The sequence below is a fragment of the Pyrgilauda ruficollis genome, unplaced genomic scaffold (genome assembly GCF_017590135.1).
Source record: "Pyrgilauda ruficollis isolate IOZ18807 unplaced genomic scaffold, ASM1759013v1 scaffold126, whole genome shotgun sequence".
In the NCBI taxonomy this organism is placed as follows: Eukaryota; Metazoa; Chordata; class Aves; order Passeriformes; family Passeridae; genus Pyrgilauda; species Pyrgilauda ruficollis.
This window is the reverse complement of record NW_024510988.1, coordinates 268,181-291,737: the sequence shown is the minus strand read 5'-3', so window position 1 is coordinate 291,737 and position 23,557 is coordinate 268,181. Positions and strand designations below refer to the sequence as shown.

The 23,557-nt window shown below is 49.1% G+C and overlaps 1 protein-coding gene across 5 annotated transcripts; it reads left to right on the top strand.

The window, feature by feature from the left end:
- The first annotated feature begins 842 nt into the window (after positions 1–842).
- On the top strand, positions 843–22,022 carry USP28 (ubiquitin specific peptidase 28). Of its 5 annotated transcripts, none has more exons than XM_041458170.1 (26): positions 843–992; positions 3,613–3,690; positions 3,950–4,082; positions 4,561–4,672; positions 4,865–5,027; positions 5,961–6,047; positions 6,482–6,619; positions 7,031–7,104; positions 7,607–7,683; positions 7,801–7,949; positions 9,955–10,082; positions 10,251–10,346; positions 10,710–10,889; positions 11,570–11,784; positions 12,021–12,091; positions 12,387–12,615; positions 13,994–14,197; positions 14,699–14,838; positions 15,029–15,214; positions 16,132–16,227; positions 17,060–17,238; positions 17,332–17,410; positions 17,737–17,816; positions 18,790–18,913; positions 19,408–19,606; positions 20,901–22,022. In XM_041458170.1, the coding sequence occupies exons 1-26, from the start codon at positions 978–980 to the stop codon at positions 21,074–21,076; spliced, it is 3,408 nt and encodes a 1,135-aa protein (XP_041314104.1). In that variant the 5' UTR covers positions 843–977; the 3' UTR covers positions 21,077–22,022. The 5 variants fall into 5 exon arrangements, with proteins under 5 accessions (XP_041314104.1, XP_041314103.1, XP_041314106.1 ...); XM_041458169.1 differs by lacking the exon at positions 843–992 and adding an exon at positions 3,193–3,327; XM_041458171.1 differs by lacking the exon at positions 843–992 and adding an exon at positions 3,356–3,391.
- The last annotated feature ends 1,535 nt before the right edge of the window (positions 22,023–23,557 follow it).

Sequence of the window (23,557 nt, the reverse complement as noted above, 5' to 3'; positions counted from 1 at the left end):
CCGGCAGCATAGAGAATCACCGGGCAGCACCGGGCAGCACCGACAGCATAAAGCATAGAGCATCACCGGGCAGCACCGGCAGCATAGAGAATCACCGGGCAGCACCGGGCAGCACCGGCAGCACCGGGCAGAACCGGGCAGCACCGACAGCATAGAGCATCACCGGGCAGCACCGGGCAGCACCGACAGCATAAAGCATCACCGGGCAGCACCGGGCAGCACAGAGCAGTACCGAGCAGCACCGAGCATCACCGGGCAGCACCGGGCAGCACCGGCAGCATCGACAGCACAGGCAGACACCTGCCAGACGCAGGACCACAACAGGGGAGGGGGTTTATTACTGTTGTAAATAAAACAAAATCATTCACTTTTATCAGTACAGAGGGGTGCGGCCGGGGCAGAGCGCCGGCTGGGGCCGGTGTTCCCGGCTGCCGGGGGAAAGAGGGGGGAAAACGGGTTCGGCGGCCGGGACGGTGATCGGCGGCTTGTCGGGGGGGAACACGGCCGGACACACGGACACTCGGCCGGACACACGGACACACCGACACACGGACACGCGGCCGCGCGGGGCCGGCCCGCAGCGCTGCCCCGCTCTGCGCGCTGCCGGCGCCCCGTCCCGTCGGGCAGCGCTGCCGTCCGCGCGTGTTTCGTTGGGAATAACGGGCTCCGCGCGCGATGCGCCGGTACCACGGGAAGGGGCTCGGGCGGGCGCTCAGACACCCTCCGCTCTGCGGGGAGCGCAAACGCGTGTTCCCTCCCCGCCGCTGAGCAGCATCTCCCGGGGCAACTTAACGAAAACTGCTGCTCCCAAACTTCAGGGCGCTGCCCAAACTGGCTCTGAAGGGACCCGGACCGGACCGGACCGGACCGGACGCGAGGCTGTGTCGGTGCCCAGGGGACTGAAGCCCAGACCAGCCCGGATTGACCCAGGGCTCTGCACTGTCCTGTAGCATCTCGGTGCTCTTAGGACCCAAGAGATGCGTTTCAGAGAGGTCAGAGTTACAGGGCGGGATGGGGTGAGGGTATCAGCCCTTTGCTGGTGCCTGAGCAGTGGCATTAGTGCGGCAGCCGTGCCCGGGTCTGGCGGGGACGGTGCCCAGACCGTGCCCAGACCGTGCCCCCTGTGTGCATCTGGGGCGCGTTAATGCAGGACGAGCTGCGTGCTGCTTCTTGTTGTGACGGATGTTGGTTTGCGAAAGCCTTGCCCAGGAACGTGGGCTTTGTTCCTGCTGCCGCCGGTGGGTTTCCAGCCCTCTCCATGTCCCTTCTCCCCCACGGTAAAAAGTGTGGCTGAGGAGCAGAGGCTGAAGGCCAAGGCTCTGTGTGCCTCTTCTGTGCTGCAACCTTCCTCCTCCTTGCATGCAGTTATTTCTGGAACCCCCTTGAATCTCTTGTACTGTATTTGCTCCTTTCCCTGTTCAGTTTCTCATCAAAACAAACTTCTGAGGGCGGTGAGTCACCTCAGAGCAGGGAAAACAGCAAAACCTTTCTATTCTATCATTCCTGGCTGACCTTGTAATTTTATCTCTAGTACCCTCCTTCCTCTCAGCCTCTTGATTTTTTACTCATCTCTTGTTGCTGTAATTTAATACTAATAGGATTTGGGTTTGGGTTGTTATTTTTCCAGCAGGTAGGGCTTTGGTTCAGTTTGGGTTTGCAAGTGCAGGGTGTGTTAGCAGTGGCAGCACACTGGTGTTAATTACCAGCTGCAGAGCTTGTTTTCTAGCCCCGTGGCGCGTAACCTCAGAAAGGAATAACCAGACTAGTTATGGCAACAAAACCACGCACACTCCCCAAAATCTTAACAAATTGGGTGCACAAAGAGTGGTTCCTGGTGGCTTCTGTGGGCTGCCAGGCAGCCACAACCCTTTCAGAAGTGGTACAGGATAAGCTCTCTGCCGTTAGCACAAACCTTCCCTCAAAGGCTGAATAAAAGCATGCAGAAATCATTGAAATATTAAATGGTAACTTAGAGCAGAGGATCAGTAATTGGCCTTTATGCTTACAGCAGCCTTTGTGAGTTCTCTGTTTGCTGGAACAGAAAAACCCCAGAAAATCATGCCCTGTCCTGCCTCAGGTTTCATTGTTATAATGCAGTGTATTAGCAAGGGTGTTTGTGGGGTTTTTTCTCCACTGGAAAAATCCGCCCTGCGGCATAAGGTGGGGTCAGCCGACATGCACGGCACGCGCTAGGGCAGCAAAATTAGCAACATGATTTAAGTGGTTTGCCTTTGTGAGAGTATGCCTGCCCCGAGCCTCTCGGCCTTGGCTCCTCATCAGGCAGCTCCTCCTGGGGCTTCTGAGGTGTTCCAGGGTGTCCTGGCTTTTCTCAGGATAAAAAGAGCACTTGGGACGAGTTGAGGGGGGTTGCACACACATGTGTGCTCTTTCTTGTGAAAGTTGAGCAAAAGTAGTGTTTTAAATGGGTCAGAGAATTGCCACCAAAACAGGAGTTTTTTGTTTGAATAGCTGACACAGGTGTGTGCTGTCTTTGTGTGTGGAGTATCATCCATGACCAGTAAGGGTGGGAGGCTCAAAAAAGTAGTTGACTCATTACTCAGTGGATGGAACTTGTGCTCCAGTGGCCTGGAAGCATCTTAATTTTTTTTCTCAATGGTGAGAGTAAGTAGAAACTTGAGTTCATTTGCCTGCAGCTTTGCTGGTTCAGATTAATTAAAAGTGTGATCTTAAGGAGCTGGGATTGATCGGGCTGTGCTGACTGCAGGATCCTCTGCATTTACAGGAGCCTCTGTAAATCAGGATACACGACACAGACCCAGCAGTTGTTCCTGCTGTAATGTTTTTCCCATACCACAGCAATGCCAGTTATGGAGCTGCATCTCAGTTGTCACCCAGGCTGAGCCGTTGGCAGCAGCATCAGCTGAACTGCAGCCACCAGCAGGGGTGGTGGGACCCCCAGTGCTGGGGGTGCCTCTCCTAGTAGTCATTGACTGAGGTTGTTTGTGCTTGCCATGTGCACTGACCACCCTGTGGTGAGCCTGGGCTGCAAAGATTTTATAAGTCTGGTAAAGAGAGTTTCTGTAATCATTTGTTTTAAGTGGCTGAACCAACCATAGCAGGGGGCCTTGAGCAGCGAGTGTCTCACCAAACCTCAAGTGGTCTGTGTGGAGTGGGAAGGGGGAGCAACAACAGGCTGCTGGGCCCTTGCTCTGACACCTTATTGTCAGTAAGAAGTGACATGCACAAATGGCATGTGCCACCACACTGAAAATAGCTCCTGAGCGTGCCCTGGGAGCAGGCGGCCGCCTTATATGTCCTGCTGCACATGCTGCTGCCTCGGGGTGGGGGAGCCCCTTCCCAGCACAGGTGCTGCACATCCCACAGCGAGGGTGGCCTGCCTGCATTCTCCTGAGGACACGAGGGGTTGAATGTTAGTCTGTGAATTTAGCAGGGAAAAAACCTGAGTGTGATGTCTGAGATGATGTTGCTGTTTGCGTTAAGCAAGTGTGGCTGGGCTTGAGTGTCAGTCTGTCAGCAGAAAGGAAGGAAAGAAGCAGTGCTCCTCTGGGCGCTCAGCAAGCCTTGCAGAAACAGCTTGATGTGCATCCTGGTCACCTTTTCACATAAGCTTTCTTTATTTCTTGCACATAGGATTGCCAGGTGCTCTTAAATCAGATGAAAGAGATCACTGGAATTCAGGATTCAGCATTCCTGCTTGCTGCTCTAAAGGTTTGTGTATATTGCCATTGTTTTGGGGAAAGAGAGCTCTGATGTTGTCCAAAAAGTCAGGCAAGTTCAGGCTCCTGCCCAGCATAGTGCACAGGTGTTTGCTGTGTGTTTGTCAGCTGATGATGGGCTGGTCCTTGTTAGAATGGTCCATGTGTGGCCTGTGAGAGTGACACAGGGTCAGCCTGGATGCATGAGAGGCAAAGGGTAAATCCTTTGCTGTTCTTCTCCTCACTGGTGCTTTCCCCTCTCATTCCACCAGGCTGCTGATGGAGATCTCATGGAAGCAGTCACCTTCCTGACAGAGGACCCTGCTCCAGAGCCAGTGCAGAACCCAGCTGCTGCAGAGCCATCCGCCTGGGAAGGGAGCACAGTGGGCAAACAGCTCCCACAGGGTAAGCTTACCTCTGCTCACCCTACAGCTTCATGTGTTTGCACATCCATCCTCCCTGCTTCTGCCAGCAGTACATCCCTCCAGCTTCTGTTCTGGTGCATATTTTGCCAGTACTGATCACTTAGTAGTGTTTTAATAATGTTTGGAGGTGACATATCACAGTTAAAAAGCTGATGTTCCTGTCTCATTATTTCAAGAGCTCTGAACTGTTTAAGCTCTGAATTTGGCTGTAAGGAAGTCTGGGTAGTGCACAGCTGCATGCTTTGCCCTGTTCTGCTCATCCAGCTCACTCAGTGGCTCCTAGGTTGCCTGGCATGATCTGAACAGGGATTTCTGTTTAAAACCCGAGCTAGAAGATTTTGCTTGTATTGATTGAAGAGCCAAGTTTGTGAAGTGTGATGTTTTCTAGAATTTCCTCTTAAAGAGAATGTTTGCTGCTGCCGGTGGAAAACTGATCAGAATGCTGCCTCTACTTCTAGATGCTGGTGCTGCACCTGCCCCTCACAACCAAGACAACCTCCGCACAGCCAACACTGTCAGACCACTGGAATCACCAAAAGCTCCAGCTGCAGAAAGGGATGCAGCTGAAAGGTCAGTGGAGCTGTAAATGCCCCCCACTTTGGTTTTCCCAGATATCATAAGTGGGTTCTGAAGCTGGTAACTGTAGAACTGCCATGGATTACCTGCCAGGTGGACACCTACTGGCTGGAGGGGAGTTTGATTCCTGTAGCTCTTGTGAATCTTTGGGAGGTGTTTTACAGCACAGTGTTTCTCTTGTGACAGACCACAGGATGCCCATTCTGCTGAAAACAAAAACCGCTCCAAAAGGAAACGCTGTGAAGTCTGGGGAGAGAACCCCAAGCAGAATGACTGGAGAAGAGCTGGTGACTGGCCTGTTGGAATGAAAAATATAGGAAATACGTGTTGGTTTAGTGCTGTTATACAGGTAATGGGCAAAAAAGTTCTCTTTTTCTAATATCAAACTTGCTATGGTCTTGAAGTCAGAATGTTTCTCAGTTAGAAGCAGTTTTGTGAGGGAGTCATTGTATGCAGATGAGTGAATGTGTCCCTGCTCAAACAGAAACTTCTGGGTTTATGTGATGTGCTTGTACAGAAAGAGCCAAAGAGCAATTCAATAGGCTTTACTTAAAAATAGCTACAGATACAGAGAATCTGTGTGTCTGTGTGCAGGGAGTTGTGCAGTGATGGCCAAGTGCCTGCTGAAATGATAGAAGCTTGCCTGGCAAAGTGAACTGATAATTTAATTTTACTGCAGTTATTGTTGGCTCGATAACACATGGTGTATCATGTTTCAGTTAATGGAATACACTGCCATAGATGCTTGGACAAATAAACAACTAGGCAGCATATATTATTAGTAATGACCTGAAGAAGAGACAGTAGTAAGTAGAACTGAGCAGATTTGTCTCTCCTAACCATTTCACATCAGCAGAGAGATGTTAATCACTTGTCTTCAGCTCTGAGAGGAACTAAGAAAGCTGCAAATGGTTCTTCTCGCCATGGCTCGTTCTTGGATGCTTTTCTGAGCCTGCCTGTGTAGAATAGAATGATTTTCCTAAAAGGTTTATATCTATCCTAGAAATGACAGGATGAGATTTCGCCCTTGGCTGGGTACAAGCATGCTGCTGATCTCAAAGGTCTGTTCCAGCCTAGTTAATTCTGTGATTCTGACTCTGTGCTGGCCCAGCAAGGGGCTGCTCACACTGTAAACGTGCGTTCAGTGACACGGGACCATTGGGAATGTGAAGTTCACAAAAGAAACCCGTCAAGTCAGAGTGAAAGCAGGGCATCAGGTTGCAGTGAGCACAGTCCTTGCAGGTGCTGACTGAGCTTTGCCTCTCCTCTCCTCTCCTTTCAGTCTCTGTTTCAGCTGCCAGAATTCCGGAGGCTGGTCCTTGGGTACTCCCTCCCACAGAATGTGCTTGAAAGTTGTCGTAGTCACACTGTAAGTCTTGATTCAGTAACACTGTCAAGTTTCCCTCTTTTGTGGTGTAGCATTCTGCTCTTTCTCCAACCAGTTTAGTTTGGGGCCATCTGAGACCTGTGGCTTTAAAATCATCTGGCTACATTTAAGATAAATTTAGGAAATTCTCAAAAACAGAGTCAGGATAGGGAAAACAAGGGCTGCTTCTTGTACCTCTGTCCTCTAGAGCCTTTAACTGCTGTGTGGGGAGATGTTTTTCCTATAAAACTTCTTTGGCAGCTCCAGATTCCTCCTTGGTTTGCATGCATGGTAGAAGAACTGGTGTTTGAGCCAGTGTGCAGCTGGTTGGGTACCTTTTACAATATGTGCCTGTGGTGTTGGGTAGCACTGTGTTTTAAGGTGATGCTTTTTAGAGCTGCAGGAAGGCTTTGACTTTTCTTCTTTTTGCAATGCAGGGAAAAAGAAATATTGCATTCATGCAAGAACTTCAGTGTCTGTTTGCATTAATGCTGGGGACATGGCGTAAGTTTGTAGACCCTTCTGCAGCACTGGAACTCTTGAGGGACGTGTTCAGATCAGCTGAACAACCACAGGTAAAACCACGTTGAAAAGCCTTTTGCTCTCTTCAAACCAGCAGTCACAGCCACGGCAGCCCCATTTTGCCTGATCCTGCTGGTACTTTCAGAGGCCTTTTCCCATGTTTGTCAGCCCACAAGCAGCTGTCCCTGTGTCGTTAGAGCAGAATGTACACATGTGCTAATTAACCAGCCAGTGTAGCGTGGCACTACCCAGTGCCATCTGCGTAGTCGGGGAGCGATCACGATAATTTCCTCTGATCTAGTGTTCAGATGAGCAGAGTTCATTATCAGCCTAAATCAGCACTTCAGTCTCATGTAGCTCAGCTGAGTGGGTGCAGCAGTGCCAGTCAGGTTGTGTTCAGCAGACTGGGGGAACACTTTCTGGTGGGTGTCATGACTGACTCTCCACTTTCATCTCTCTTCTAGCAAGATGTGAGTGAGTTTACACACAAACTGCTGGACTGGCTGGAGGATGCATTCCAGCTCACTGTGAATGTCACGTGAGTGCTCTGTGGTCTTGGGAGTTTGACCTAAGGAGGGCTTTAATAAATTGGAGGACTTTATGTGAAAATTTTGAGCAAATGAGTGTTCTTTGTTTCCTCATCCTGTGGATGAGGCTTACTAAGCTTGAAATGTTGTGTTTGCATCTCCTGTTGGTGAGTGTGGGACTTCACTCAGTGCCAGTATGGCCTGCAGAGTAAATGAACTTTTGAGGGAGCTCAGCAGCCCCTCAAAAACCCCTCAGCAGGTGAACAGAAGAGCTCTGGTTTGAAGAAGTAGTTCAGAAGCTGACATCTTAACCCTTTTTTTTCCACTCCTGCCAGTGTGTTATCATGTGCTTTGGAACATGAAAATTAATGAGATGCTTCCTCTTTTTTTAATGCTTGGATAGAAAAATGTATTTTTGCCTGTAAGGCCCCAAGCAGAGGTTTAGATTATGACTTGGGGCTCTTTTGCAGCCTCCAGCTGCAAATTAAAGTGTGCTTTTGCTCTCTGAAACAGGAGCCTTGGGGACAAATCTGAAAACCCAATGGTGCAGCTCTTCTACGGGACTTTCCTGACTGAGGGTGTCCATGAGGGTGAGTTAAGGCTTTGGTAGATTCAGCTTGTTAACTCCTTTGAGGATTTTGGAGTTAACCAGAATTTTTTGTTCTCTTGAGTTAGCTCATGGTTTCTGTACGGTTTCCATCATCCAGGCAACACTTTTTCCAAGATTGAGACCTTTGGTCAGTATCCCCTTCAGGTAAATGGGTACCGCAACTTGAACGAGTGCTTGGAAGGAGCCATGGTGGAGGGAGAGATGGATGAGGCAACAGCATCTCAGTCAGTGAAGTATGGACAGGAGGTTAGTTTGACCTTTTTTTGTTGAGCCTTTGGCTGCCTGCTGCAGAAAAGTGCAGCACACACAGTGCAGGGCAACTGATAACTTTAAATGGCAACTGCGAGTGTTCTCTAAGAATTGAATACAAAACATTTTCTGGATACCTGGAATCTCATGTAAATGTCTGCTAGTGTTAGATGTTCAGACACTAAGTGTGCTTAGACACTAAGTCTTTGCTGATTTATAAAGTGTGATGTCCTATGTAACCAGTTCAGAGACTGTATTTTAAATTGCAAAGGTCAATGTCTGCCTCTGAGTCGAGTGTGATCAAGTCTCTCTCTTTCTGTTGAAGCCTACCTGTACCTGAGTAGGGGGAGACCTACTGCCTCCATATTTTCGGAGGGTAAAAGTACAGTGCTTAACTCCATGGTATGCCATTTGGAATTTGTCTCTTTCTCCCTATTATATTGTGTACGGTTTGGGGTTTCTCTTCTTGGTTTCACTCTTATTTTCTGACTGTGATGATTTTATTTCTTTTTTTTTCATCTCACTAATCACAAACCAATCATAAAAAAACTTGGTTGCAGCAAGGTGAAGAAGCACCATTGCATTCAGCATCCTCTGTGTGTAGGTGCAGCAAAAGTTAGCTTGGAGAGAGGCTGGGAAACAGCATTGGCAAAGGTATCTGGTGTAGGCAGGGCAGGGAAGAGCATTTCAGTTCTGTGAGAATGTCTGAAAATTGTGTTGCTGTGGTTTAAACTAGCAAAGGAGAAACCAAGTATTGAGCAGGGGAGCCCTGTTCTGACTCTGGACTCAAGTGTTTGTCCTGGGTTTTCCTGGTTTCTGCCTGAGGCAGTTCAGGTGCATGTACAGGGGATGTGGGTGTAGCTGGTGTTGGCTGGCACTGGAGACAAAGGCATGTTGGAGCTCATCAGGCAGGTTTGTTTCAATCCAAGCTTTTTTAGTTCCTCAAAATTCTTTCCCAAAATTAAGGGAAATTTGACCCATCATGGAGCTGTTTTAATTCCTCTGTCTGCACAGATAGGAGGAAAAGGCTCTGCCTTAATTTCTGAGAAGCCTTACTGGGAAAATTGTGCATCTTAGTTTCACTTCCTAGGATGTGGTGGGTAAAGGGTGGCATGACAGGGGACATAAGGGAGCAAGGTGATTTTGTCTTTTGAGCACAAAGGGAAGTGCACTGAAAGTCAAAGCAGCAGTGGAATTAACAGAAGCTTCTCCAGGCTATGGGAGCATAAATCATTCCTCCTTTGTGGTTATGGGCTGCTTCTTAGAAAGCTCTGGTGTGGGGGAGTTTTGTTGCTGCAGCACATCTGACATGAATTCCACAAAGGAGAAGGAGCTTAGTGTGCTCATCCTGAATCCAGAGGGGAGCATGAAGTGGGTGGTGCCAAGCTAAAATAGGTAAAGGAAGTTTTTGGCAGTGGATGCTGGAAGTTGTTGTGAATCCAGGAAGAGCAAGAGGAAGTGTAAATTCAACTGAGAATTTTTCTTTCAGCATAACTCTTTGAAATAGTGTATGAAGCTACAGAAAGTAGCTGGGGGTCTTCTTTGAATCCCCTAAATCAAGTAGTTTTCAAGTAGACTGAGAGAGAATAAGGATTCTGGTGCTGCAGGAGGACTCCTGGTTCATCACTGCATGTGATCTGCCTCAGAAGAGAACTCTCTTGGGGGCTCCTAGATGATGTGCAGATTGTGTGTAGCCTCAACTAATTTGTAAAATTCGGTGCTGGACTTAATAATCCATCAAGCTGGATGCATCAGGCAATGACAAGTAATGTTGAGAGCAATTATGAGACTTTTTCACAGTAAAAATGTAAAATGGAAGCATAAATTACTAACTTGTAAAATTTGGCTTTCTGACTAGTCACTCTGCAAACAAAACCTAATTCTGTGCTTAAAGACAGAGACTTTTAAATCAGTCTGAAATCATATAGGATCAGTCTAAAATGTGCCATTAGCAGTCATCTTAAAACATTTCCCTCTGGGGGCATTTCTGCTTTTGTTACAGCGCTGGTTTACAAAACTCCCACCAGTTCTGACCTTTGAACTCTCCCGATTTGAGTTCAATCAGTCACTAGGACAGCCAGAGAAAATTCACACCAAGCTAGAGTTTCCCCAGACTATTTATATGGACAGGTGAGTTGTCCTGTTGTACGGTATGTTTAAAGCTATTGCTTTATTATAAATAAAGAAATTAAAAAGGTTGTTTGGGTGAGCAAGGAAAGATTCTAAAATATTTACAGAAGATTGTGGATGTTAGAGATAAATCTCACCTGGCAAACGGGGCTCTGTATTTCTGTTTAGGTACCTCTACTGCAATAAAGATCTTATTCAGATGAAAAGAGAGGAAATGAAGAGATTGAAGGAGAAAATGGTGACTCTGCAGCAGAAACTGGAAAGGTGAGTGGTCAGCTGGTTTTATTTTTATGCCCACTGGAAGAGTGCAAGTGTTTCCTTTTAAATGAGCTTTCCAATAGCAGAGAAGCTGGTAGGGGAAGGAGAAACAGCAGCATGCTTGTTCTGAAACGTGGGAGAAGGAAGTGTATTTTCAAAAACAAACCTGTCTCTTCAATTGTTTCTGAATTTTACTGATACTGTTATAGGAATAAATTCTTTAAAGATCAGGGCTGACACTGTCGTCTGCACTGGCAGTGGAGGTGAGGAAGCCCAGTAGCACATTACAGAAAAAGTTATTCTTCTCTCGTCCCATGAGGTTTAAACCCATCTCATTCCTTCATTCATGCACCCTGCATTTTTCTGCAGGTACATGGAGTATGGCTCTGGCCCAGCCCGCTTTCCACTGCCTGACATGCTGCAGTACGTGCTCGAGTTCATTGCGACAAAGCCAGCCGTGGCTGTGTCCTCTGCTCAGAGCTCTCACGCAGCAGCCCTGCGCTCCCGAGCCAAGCCCGATGTTCTGGACGTGCTGTCACAGCCAAACAGGTCAGGAAACAAAGAAAAAGGACACCTCACCTCCCAGCGAAATGTCCTGGGTGGCATTCCAAAAGTGGGTACTTATCTGGGCACTGGTGAACACGATGCTGTAAAGTGCAAATGCTTGTGCAAGGAGTGGGTCACTGCTTTGCTGGTCGTTTGGTTCTGTTGGTGTAAGTAGAGCACTGCTCCTTGATCTGTTCTTTCCCCTTGTCCAAAAGCATCCCTATATTCCTTGCCTAAGCAGCAGTTAAGAACTAAATTATGTGCTCTTTTTGGTTAGGCTACTCATTTTTTTGCTTCATTGACCAGTAAATTACAGCAATATTGGATTATTATAACCCGGGCCAGCATGGTTGGTTTAACACTCTAAATTAAGCTGAGTAAACACACATGTTTTCTTAGTAGTAATGGAAGGAATTTTTAGCATTGCTCATTGTGGATCTGTGCTTAGAGAGTTCTCTAAGAACTTTCCTTAGTATTTTTCCTATATTGTAGTTTGAACTGTGAAGGCAGAAGCACATTGCAGTGTACTTGTTCTCTCTACATTTTATACTGCTCTGGAAAGAAAATCCTGCTCCAGCTCTGGAGTAACTTTTGTTTGGTTTATTTTGTATTATTTTCCAAAAAAAGAAAAACTAGAGAAATATTAAAAAACCTGCCCACTACTCTTGGACTTTGCTCCACAGCATACAAGAAAGGACTGATACCAGGACTGAAGATGAAGCTTTCTTTGTGGCAAATTCTTCGCCACAGCAAAGCTCCAGTATGGAGCTCCAGCCTCCTGTTCCACCAGCAGAGCTGTCTGAAGGTCCAGCTCCTCACGTGGTCTCCAGGGAAGAGCTGAACCTGGTTCAGACGTGTCTGCAGCGATGGAGAAACGAGATCGAGCAAGACGTGCAAGGTTGGCCCCAGATGCATTTGTAGGGATTTTCCTCCTGAATGCCCCCCTGGTTTCTCCTCTGTGGCTTTGCTGGATGCAGCCTGAACTACAGATGATTGTGTCCCTGTTTGAGCTCTGGTGTTGAGTCTGATATTCTCTGCATGGCCTCAAACTCTTTGAAGTGAAAGGAGCTGGCATAGCCTGATGAGTAGTCATTAATTTTTATGCATTTCTCTTATTGTTGATGTTCTTGGCAGATCTGAAGGAGTCTATTGCCAGAATCAACCTGTCCATCCAACAGATGTACTGTGACCCTCTCCTCCAGCAGGTAGGAAATGCAGCTTCAGTATGTAAATATTAACCTAGTATTGCTGATCCTCATTTTTGTTAGTACATGTTGGTTTAAATTGCCCCTTCCACTGTATTTTTAAATTTCCAGTCATGAAGCAGAGAAAGATTTACTTAGGAAAATCTTGTTTCTTCTTTCCCTAGAAGTCAGTTTTCACATAGTAAGAAATGTATCAAATTGCTCCACCTACAAACATTCCCACTGTTCATGTGCAGAGGTCAGGCAGGATCAGTCCCTGCCTGCACACCTGAGTGATGTCCATGTCACTTGGCAGGTTCCCTATCGCCTGCATGCAGTCCTGGTCCATGAGGGGCAAGCAAATGCTGGGCACTACTGGGCCTTCATCTATGACCAGCCTCGTAAAAGATGGCTCAAGTACAATGACATCTCAGTGACAGAGTCCTCGTGGGAAGAGCTGGAGCGAGAGTCCTTCGGAGGCTTGAGGAACGCCAGTGCCTACTGCCTGATGTACATCAGTGACCAGGTGTCCCCTGTTGGTGCAGGTACACAGCCACAGCTGCTGGTTAATGAGATGGTTGTGTCTGGTGTGTCTCTGGCCTGCGTGGTCGTTACGTTCCTCAGCTTCTCCAGCACAGTTGTCTTTTGACAAAGCACAAAACTTCACCTCAGATAGGATTGAAATAATCTGCTTCGTGCTTGATTCATTTCTAAGTCCCTGCTAGGGCTGGAAACTGCCAGGAGAAGCATCCAGGTGAGATTAGAAACAGCACCTCATGCGTGAATTATGTGTGTACAGACTGACACTGCCCTTTTGCCACATTCAGCGTGCATCTAGTGCTGGTGTTCTTCATTTTGACTTTCTGTGCTGTTTATATGGCAGCATTTGTTTCCTCAGGGCGTGTAAAGCAGCCCCTTTTATCTCTCCCATTTTTATCACACTCCCTGACTCGTTTGCTTGGTCTTTGATGACTGTTACACTGAATCTAAATGGGCTTTTTTGTGCAGCCTTTCCCTGAGAGGTATTGGTACCTGAGTGGCTCAGAATTAGTGTGTTTGCAGTGTCAGTGCTTTGTGGAGAATTGCTGTGCACGTGGCTCTAGCCGTGGCAAACAGCTGTGCAAGGACCCAATCATTTCACACGTGGCTCATTTTGATGTAATAAATGGAAAGAAACAATGGAGAGCTGACATTCTGTTCATTGCTAAATGTGGCTGATGAGGATCTGGAGGTTGTTCTTTGTTTTCTTATGACAGTTCTGAAATGAACCCATGGGGTGTGTTTTTTTCTCCTATTTAATGCAATTTTTGTTGTTTTTTAAAGCATTTTGCAAAGGGTGCATAAAAATATCTGCTGTAGAAAGTTGCCATTTGCTTTTGATAAATTTTAGGACTTGTCTGAAGCTGATGCTTCTTGAGTTTTGTGCTGTTTTAAAAGAGAATACTGAAGTAGATCTAAAAAGCACTAAGAAATATCAGCATGGTACTCGTGCTGCAGAACCCGTGCAGCCCTCAGCTTTACCTGCTGTTCAGTGGTGAAGGTGGCACCTCTGGCTGAGCTGTGAACTTTCCAGCTGTTGGCAGTTCAGTGCTGCTCCCTGTGCACCTGGAGCCCTTGGGTCAGGATGTGTCTGACCTGCATCAGCAGGCACTGCCTCTGGAATTGCTCTGTGTAGATGCTGTCCAGTAGTAGAACAAAACAGGGGTTTGTTTTAGATAACTCTGTAGATTTGTCTGTATTTTTTGCGCCTTTGCTTCTGGATCACTTTAAATTACAGAGCCAGTAGAAAATTTGGCTTCTTTCCCCTTTTATCCCTCAGCCAATTTCCTTGTGGCTGCCCATGATATTGTGTGTGTGCTTAGTCCCTGAAGGTGGTGCCCTGCCACAATGTGTTTCCTTATGCCAGTCTTGCATTTCCTGCAGATGAGGATGAGGGCCCAGAGGCTAGACAGCTCCAGAAAGAAGTGGAAGCCTTGTCCCCAGAGCTGAGACACTACATCCAGGAGGACAACTGGCGCCTGGAGCAGGAGGCAGAGGAGTGGGATGAGGAGCAGTCTTGCAAGATTCCTCAGATGGAGCCTTCACCTTCTTCTGAATTGCAGGACCTCTCCTCTGAGTCAGGACCAGGTAATCTCACTCTGAATTTGCAAACCATGTCAGAACCAGGAGCAGCCAGCTGGTCAGCAGTACCAGTGTGTTGAAACCTTGCACAAATGTGTCAGAATGCAGGAGCAGGCGTGCAAGAGGCAGCAAAGGCAGCTGCTGGAGGCTCTGCCCCGACAGCACAAAAGGCTGTTCTGCTGGCTTTGCATGTGCATCCTCCCAAGCCTGTCCCCAGAAATGCTGTTTCCCATTCACTTAATCATCGTGGACTAATATCAGTTCATTTCCAGCTTTTTTTTTTCTTTATAAATGTGGAGTGGACAAGTGCTGTTCTGTGGAGTGGGAAGCGTTACTTGGCAGTCCCTGGTGTGCCATTCCCACTGGAAAGGGGTACGCGCACGCTCGCGTGCAGGGCCTCACCTCGGGGATGTGTAAAACTGCATGGACAAGCTGCAAAACATTTTAGAACACGAGAGAAAAAAGTCTTGCAGCTCTTGCTGACTAGCACCACACGTGTCCTGGCAGAGCAATCACCGGTCTGTGAGCCGAGCGTGCACTCCCTGTCCTCGGAGCATGCCAGGATTGCCAAGGAGCAGACTGCCAAGGCCATTGCCAACACTGCTGATGCCTACGAGAAGAACGGTGTCGAGGCAGCTCTGTGTGAGGTAGGAGCTCAGCCTTGGCCCAAGAACCTCCCCCTTCTGGTCTCTGTATTATTCTTCTTGATAGATCTTTGCTTTTCCCATTTCTGTGAAGTTCTGTAGCTGTGCCACGTTTAGCTCGGTCCCCTTTGGCTTTCCTGTATTTTGCTTTGGATTTTCTTACTCTCTCTCTTCTTTTTCTTCTTGGCCACAGCGCAAGGAGGTAGAGCCTCTGAAGGCCCATCCAGAAGAAACATCCCCCTCAGTTCAGGCAGAGCAGCCCCAGGACACTCAGGAAGCAGAGGCTGCTGCCCAAACTAGCTCACAGGTCTCTGAAGTGGAAATCCCCAGTGTGGGGAAGATTCCCGTTAGATCCGATGCAGATGGATATAATGAGGAGGTACAGATCCCAGTGCAGGGGTTAATTACTGCTGCTCGTTAGGCTGTAGCTTTGTAGTTAGCTGGCTTTCAGCTGCCCTAAGGGTGGGTGTCATAGTGTCTGTCATAGGAGCAGCACCCTGTACAAAGTCAGTTTTCCTACTGTGGAAGGGAAGGGGGACCACATAGTTCCATAATTCCCTTTTTAAATGTCATCAGAAAAGGAGCTCTGTAAGAGCACTCGATTTGTCAATCTGCATGTTGGTCATGAGTCCTCTTCCTGGCACAATTCTATCAAAATTGATCCTGCCTGTGTTAATTTCTTTGCAAGTCTCTTTGCTGGCTTCAGTTACTATTTTGTCCCCAGTCAAAGACCTTAATCCCAACGGCATAATTTACATACCCCGCCCACTGATTTTTTGGGGTCTGACTTTAATACACTCACTCTCATACATGCTCAAGCAGTGTTTTGGAAGGTCTCTCACTTTCACAAGTTGGATTTCACACACTGGGGATGTCACTCCTTGAGTAGGTTTGAGATGTTCTTGAGTGATGTTGGCTTAAGGAACTGCTGCACCACAGGTTCTGCATTTATTTTACATGTCTTAGGAAGATTGAGTGGGACGTGGTGGGGACATGGCCAGCCGGCTTTACCTCCTCACTTGTTGAATTTAAAAAATTCAAGTGTTTGGAGTGACCAGCTTTGAGACCTTTAAATGCCAAAAAAAAAGCCCAGCATGTAAAAGTGCATGTGATGGATAGCGTCAGTAGCATGCAAGTAACTCACAGCCCCAGTCATCACACCTGTACTCATACAATTTCCTTTAAAACTTACCTTTTGAAAGTTTCTTCCATTCTTCACTATGCTGTCTCTTCTTTCCCTGTCTGTCACTGTTTTCCTTGTTGCTGTTTGTGTCTGTTCTCCTGCTTCTGTGGTAGGTGATGCTGAGTCCAGCCATGCAAGGTGTCATCCTGGCTATTGCAAAAGCCCGCCAGACCTTTGATCGTGATGGGTCTGAAGCAGGGCTTGTTAAGGTATTGATTTGTTTGCTAAATCAAATAGTATGGATATCTGTTTGCCCAGAATAGAGTATGTGCCATATTGACAGGTCAGGAATGTAAAGGGAACGATTTGTGCACTTTTTCTTCTAGTTAATGGCCTTTGCCCCACATTTCAGTTCCTGCTCTCTTACAGTGATGAGATATCCATGGGTTCAAAACAATTGCTAGAGCTTGCAGGAGAACACCCTCTTCCCGATAAAAACAGAAACTTTCCTTTTTTCTGCTTATTCTTTTAGTACTGTAAAATTTGTTTTTTTGATCCTGAACATACTTGCTTACTGTGACCTCTGCTGTCAAAGACATCCTCAAGAAGTGTCTGTGTGAACAGAGGTTTGAAAGCATAACCACTGAATGCTGAAGAAGCTGGTGTTAGGTTTACAGGCAGGTAGATTTAAGTAAAAATACCACATGGAAAGAATCATCCATGCTGGTAATCTAAGGGAATATAAATCACAAGATACTCTTGCACCTCCTGCAGGTAGAAATGTGTCCCAGTGGATTTTGGCAGCCTGGGCACTTGTCACAGGATTACCAAATCTGTCTAAGGCAGCTGTACCCCCTCTGTCAAAGGCATTTACACACCCTGGCACTTCTGGAAGCTCACACTTGGCACGTGGGGTTTGCCTGGCTGTGGGGGCTGAGGTGTTGGTGGGCTTCCTTTGACCACTGGGGCATCAGCAGCAGAGGAGGCTCGGTGTCACCACGGGAGTCCTTCCAGGCAGGACCGGTTTGAGCTCCTGTTGGCTGCTGTGGCACTGCCACGGGCAGGCAGGTGGATCTGTCAGTACCTGTGTTCCATTGGCAGGCATTCCATGAGGAGTACTCCCGGCTGTACCTGCTTTCCAAAGAGACCCCAACCCCCCAGAACGATGCCCGCTTGCAGCACGTGCTCATCTACTTCCTGCAGAACAACGCCCCGCAGCAGGTGGTGGAACGGACCCTCCTCGAGCAGTTTGCAGACAAAAACCTCAGCTACGATGAGCGGTGAGTGCCCAGCACTCCAGGGTAGGCTTTTCCCAGCAGGATGTGGCCGAGGCCGCTGTTGTGATTTTTCTCCTTTCTGCTCACATGGAGCAGGTCCATCAGCATCATGAAGGTGGCACGGGCCAAGCTGAGCGAAATCGGTCCTGACGATGTTGACATGGAGGAGTACAAGGTGAGGGATGAGAGCTGTCTGATCCTTGCAGCTGTCCTAGCTGGCTCTGCCCAGACTGGGAACTGGGGAGCACAGCGTGGAGCTGGGTGGCCAGCACAGTGGCCACTGCGTGCCCCTTGGCAGTGGGTGTCTGAGGAGGCTGCTGAGGGAGAAGGAATACAACGAAAACCTGAGCTGGGAGGAGTGTCTGCACTTGGCTAGATTCATTTGTGTGTCACTCAGGAGAGACATGTAAACACTTCAAAGGGTAGAACTAGGGACCCCAGACTATGCATGTGAGTGTTCCAGGTGAGGCTGATGCTCTGCTTTCCTCCTCCTCCTCACAGAGATGGCACGAAGACTACAGCCTTTTTCGCAAGGTGTCCATTTACCTGCTGACAGGGTTGGAGCTCTACCAGAATAGAAAGTAAGTTCCTCTAATTGTGTTTGGACAAGATAAGTTGTAGCTAAAAGTAAAGGCCACTGTGACAAAATTTTTTCTTTCTGAACTACAATGGCCTGTGTTTGAGGCCAGTGGGAGCTTTTTTGACCTGCTAATCGTTCTTCTTGAATCCGCAATCAAGCTTGGTTAACAGTTTAAAAAATATGAGGCTGAGCTGCTAGCTGCCTGCCTGACAATTCTGAGAGTTTCCCCTAAGATTTCCCTTTGGGAAGTAGAGCTTTATGTTCTGTTTTCCAGAGACGGATTTGCAGGAATGATTGCCATCACTTTGGGATTTTTCACCTTGGACTTCTGTATTAAAAGGAAACTGCCTCGAAATGGATGTTACACTTTGTGTAAACACACACTGTGGAGCCCTCTAGACTCAAAGGGCTTTGGTTTCCTCCTTACCATTCTAGAAGATGTATTTTCCTTGAGTGGTGCAGGCTTTCAGAAATTATTCCTGAATGGAAACAGAACTGAATTCTGAGGTAGTTCACAGTGACAAGCCACCAAATTCAGGTGGGCAAATTGACATGAGGCATGACAAGAGCAGCTTAGAATTCCCCCAAATTGACCTAATCCCTGTCAGCAGTTTTCTCACCTGAAGCTTGTAACGTGTGAGAGACTGAAATACACAGCCCTTCTTGGGGTGTCCTCTCATAGTGCAGTTCCTGGAGCAGTACAGAAAACAAACATGGAACAAACACATTGCACATGAACTTGGTTTTAACTGCCCAGACACTTGTTCGGCGTTCTGGGCAAAAAGGAGCAGGAATGGCTTGACATGGGGCATGTGTTCATTAGTGCTTTGGCAAGGAAATTCAGCTTTTCCCATCGAGCCTGCTGCTTCCAGCCAGGCCCTGCAGGGAAGGTTTCCTGAGCTGAGCCACGGGAATGGCTGTAGCCATGGCCCTGGCAGAGCCCCAGGCCTGCAGAGCTGACCCTCTTCTTGCAGGTACCAAGAGTCACTCACCTACCTGGTCTACGCCTACCAAAGCAACACCAAGCTGCTGCTGAAGGGAACCAACCGCGGCGTGAGCGAGTCGCTGATCGCCCTGTACCGGAGGAAGTGTCTCCTGGTTGGTATTGGGGAGCTCAGCACTCACTTGGGAGAGGAGGGGAGGGAGCAGCCAGGGTAGCCAGGACCAGTGTAACTGTTTCTGTTGTGTCTTTGATGTGATTCTGCCCCTTGCTGAGTGCCAGCAGCAGTATGGAAAGCTAACAATAATCATAATTCAATTAAAGAGCGTGCCACGTAGGTTTTGGGGAGTCTAGGCAAAGGCAGATCTGGATCTTGCCATCTTCAAACCAGAATTGTAAATAAAAGCTGTATATGCTCTCTGTAGATACAGCAAATTGCATGTATGTGTATGAATATATTATTTTCCAGTTTGTTTTCTGTGGTGTGTTTCCCATGACTGAAAGTGGCTGTTCCACCAGAACCTGGTGCTGTTAGTCCTTATTTTCTGCATGGCTGCCAGTGCAGGGCCCAAGCTGGGCCTTTCCTGGATGGTTATCCATGGTCCATGCTTGCTCTTTACAAGTCTGTCCCCAATTCTCCTTCCACCCCCAGAAGCTGAACGAGGTGGCAGCTTCTCTTTTTGTCAGCTGCGAAGAAGCTCATGTGTCAGAGGGTGTGAGCATCCTGAATGAGCTGATCATCCCCTGCATGCATCTCATGAACAACTTTGAGATCTCCAAGGAGGACCTGGATGCCATCGAGGTCATGAGGAACCGCTGGTGCTCCTATCTGGGACGAGAAGACATGGATGGTAGGAAATGGCTGCTGTGCATGGGCAGGGTAGTATTGGGATCTGAACTGGGAAAGAATTAAAGGACCATCTAAAATTCTTGGTGTCTGCACTGCAACCCATCAAGGCCCTTCTAATTGTGGGAGGAGAAATGCATTTGAATCACCTATTAAATCCTGTTACAGAAGAATTAATCTTTTGCGCTAAAACAGGCTGCAGAAATGTCCCTCATCCCTAAAGTGGGACAGCTGATGTCCCAAGAATGGCTTAGAGCTCCCTTGAGGGCCTTGGGTCTTCTGTTGGGGTTTCTCCCCAACTGGAGGTACCCAGGAATGGCAGGTGAATGCAGACATGCTTGGTGGCATGGCATGCTCCTCTTCAGGAGGGAGGAGCAGGTGTTATCAGAGGCCAAGGTTATGGAGGATGGAATGGGGGAGCAGATTTGGGGCATCTCTGCCTTCTGAAGAGGAGTTTGTCATTGTAGAGCTGAATGTTGGTTCTGAGCAGCTATTCTTGTTCTGTATTTTTTTTTTTGGAGTCAGCCTCTGTGACTCCCTTCAGGTCATTTCTTTTCAGACAAATTTGTCCTGACTTGCCTTGATGTGTGCATGAAGGTCTGGGGAGTTTTTATCACTAACAGAGGGTAAACTTGATGAAAGAAAATTATGTAAAACCACAGAGGTTTACCCTCAAAGTACAGTTGTAAAAATTAATACTGGATAAATTTGTCCCAGTTCCTGGGCTGGATGTGACAGCCTCTGCTTACAGGGAAGGTTTTGAAGAACCAGAGGCTGAGTGCTCACCCCTCCCAGGCTGCGTGAGCTGGCTCAGGTGTTGCCTGCTCTTCTTCACCCCAGAGGGGCTGTGGTGTGTTGTGCACTCCAGTGGCCTCTGGGCACGGAGCTGCCCTGGGAGTGGATGGTAGCAGCTCAGCACGGGCTGAACTGGCCTGTCTGAGGGCATACAGCATGTGAAGGCTCCGTTCCCCTCAACTGCACAGTCAATATTTGAGCGTCGCCCCGAAGCACGCAGTAATTCTTCGGCTGACAGCCGGGACAGCGGCGCCTTTCCAGGGAAGGCGCTGCCTCAGGGGACATGGCGTGTCCTCAGGCAGCCAGGTGGCAGTGGAGCTTCCCTCACGGAGCCCCGGGAGGCTGCTCCTCTGCGGCAGCAGCCGCTGCTCATCCCTGGTGGTGGGCTGGGCAGCTCTCAGCGCAGGGAGAGCAGTCTGCAAAAGGCTCCGCAGCTCCTTAACTCCTCCTGGAGCCCTCTGCCATTTGCTGCCTCTGACTGTTTCCTCCTTTCCCCTTGACAGCAAAGCTGCAGAGGAAGCTGGGTGAGCTGCTGCCCCGGCTGCTGGACGGCTCCACTGAGGTCATAGTGCTGAAAGAGCCGCCGAAGATCCGACCCAACTCCCCCTACGACCTGTGCAGCCGCTTTGCGGCCGTCATGGAGTCCATCCACGGGGCCTCCGCCGTGGCCGTGAAGTAGCTGCAGGCCGCGGCCGCGGCACGGCCCGCCAGGCAGAGCTGCAGCGGGGAGGAGAGGGGCGGTTCGGATTCCGAGCTGTGTTCTTGTAAATATGAGCGGATAAGAAGCAGTATTGCACTTCTGAGGCAAAACGTAAGGCAGTAACTCGAAGGACCTGGACCACTGTTGCAGCGCGAGGCGCAGGCCCCGGCAGCACCGTGGGGCCTCTTCTGTCCTGGCAGCCTTCTAGATGCAGCCCCCGGGCCCGTGATGGCACGGGAGCCCAGCTCTGCTCAGCACTGCGCGCTGTGGCTGGGCCGGCGGGCACTTCCACAGCTCCCTGAGTCCATGGCGCTGCCAGAGGGTGCATGTTCCAGTCCAGGCAGACTCCTGCTCACAGGAGCCTGGCTGAGTGAGGAGGAGGCAGCAAGGAGCGGCGGCTCGCGCTCTGCAGCGTGGGCGGTCATGCACGCAGCTGACTGTTGTGGTCAAGCCAAGCAGGCTTTTGCCTTTTGTACTCCAGCTGGCACCAGAAACCACGCAGGAGCCTTCCTTGAAGAAGCACAGGCAAATCCTGGCAGTGAGGAGCCAGGACGGGGCTGTGGGTTTGTGCCTGGCAGGAGCTGACTGGCTCAGGGCAATCACAGCACCCCAAAGGATATTCCCCTTGTGGCTGGAAAGCAAACTTCCTTCTCCCCTCGGGTGGTGGATCAGGGCTGGATTACTGTTAATGACAGCTGTGAGGGCTCAGATCAGCCCGTTGTGTTGGTGGTGGGTGTTTGTGTTGACTTTGTTAACAAAGTGCCCTGTTGGCATTTCCTTTTGCGGTCGCCCTGTGCTTGCATTTGAGCTGCAGCACTTGTAAGCCAAAAGTTCTGAGTCAGTGGAGGGGGATCCTGTTTTTTGGAACTATGCAGAGTTTTCTAACAGTGCAATAAAAGCATTTGTTCTATGTTAGAATGAAAAAGCTCCTTCCATGTCTTTATTTCACCCTAGGGTTCTGCCTGAAGGTTCCCCCTGTACAGAACGTGTTGTTATTAGCAGAGCTGCCTTAAAGGTGGCTCCACCGTCCTGTCAGGGGATGTTTCCCCAGTATTTAGGAGTACAATGCTCACGTGGGAGTATCTTGCTCTCTCCTGGTGAGTTTATGAGAGGTAGAACTGCTGTTAGCCACAGGCACTCTGGCTGCCAGTGTCCCAGCAGCGACCCATGCCTCCTCAGGGGCCGGGGTGCTGCAGTGCCTGCGTGCTGCTCTTGCAGCTTGTTTCCCCCGTTGTTGTGACAGCAGTGGGATGAGGCCTGCAGCTCACTGCTCGGGGTGCTTGGCCTTCGATGAATGGAAGCACGGGGCTCTTGAACAGAGCCCCCAGGCCATCAGCCACCCGGGGCATGCTACCTCCTCCCAGCCAGCACTTGGCATTGCCAGGCGGCTTTTGTGCACGTGGAAGCAGTAGGATGTGGTTTGGGAAGAGGAGAGCCTGTTTGTTCTTTCTCGTGAAACAGCGGCTTTGCCCTGTTCTTTGTGTTGCTGCCAGAAGCTGAAATGCCCAGCCCGTGCCCACAGCCTGCCTCAAGGAACCAACAGAGAGTGTCAGGAGTACAGAGAGGTGCTGGGGACGTCACGGTGTTTGGACTGGGCTGGACAGCAGGAGAGTTCCCAGGCTGGAAGCCTTTGCTCACTGTCCTGTCCTCCCATTTCCCAAGGGAATTACAGCCAAAACAGCCTCTTTGTGCTCCCTGGGTCGGTCAGCCGTCCTAGGGAGCTGGCAGGGGCTGCAGCTCCTTGGAGGGTGATGGCCAGGACCACTGCCCCTCAGTTCTACCTTGTTTGATTCTCTTTCAGAAGGACTGAGCACCTGCCTCTTCCACTTCACTCTCAGCAGCACCAGCTCTGCCCCCGGTCCTGCAGCATCAGAACTCCCCGGGATCATCACTGCTCCCTTTCCTTGCCCATCCGCTCCTTCCTCTCCTCCAGCTGAGCAAAGTGCAGGTTTCAAAATGGGACTTAGAGGGAGTGGACTTTGCTTCCCCCAGGAATGCCGCTGTCGGCCGGGCCTTCCTTGAGATGGGTCACGCGCCCACGGCTTTGAGCCTGCAGGGATTAAACCAGCGCTGAACTCCCTTTCCAACCAGTGCCGTGGCAGCGGGCAGGCCCCTGTCAGGACTCCGGGTGCTAATCCAGCCTGATGGTCCATGCTCTTGCTCACAGAGGTGTGTAATCAGCCTTTATTTTTACAGCTGAATCAGGAAAATGTGGAAGGAACAGTTGAGACCAGCAGAAACCCTTTCTTGCCTCTTGTGCACAGGTAAATGATGCAGTCAAGGAACTTTTGACACAAAGGTCTGTGGCACTTATCGGCTTTATCATCTTAGCCATGAGAAGATGAGGCTCCTGCAGGGCACGCGGTCACTGCCATCCCACCTTTGCAGCAGGGGCAGAACTTGGTGCTGCCTTGTCTCTCATTTTCCTCCTTCCCCCTTGTTTTCCATTTTTCTCTCTTT

Coding starts and splice junctions, on each gene's coding strand:
- USP28 (XM_041458169.1), top strand. CDS start 3,208: ATGGCATGTGCCACCACACTGAAAATAGCTCCTGAGCGTGCCCTGGGA. Junction 12,092..12,386: donor GTGACCCTCTCCTCCAGCAG/GTAGGAAATGCA, acceptor GTCACTTGGCAG/GTTCCCTATCGCCTGCATGC. Junction 17,411..17,736: donor TTGACATGGAGGAGTACAAG/GTGAGGGATGAG, acceptor TCCTCCTCACAG/AGATGGCACGAAGACTACAG.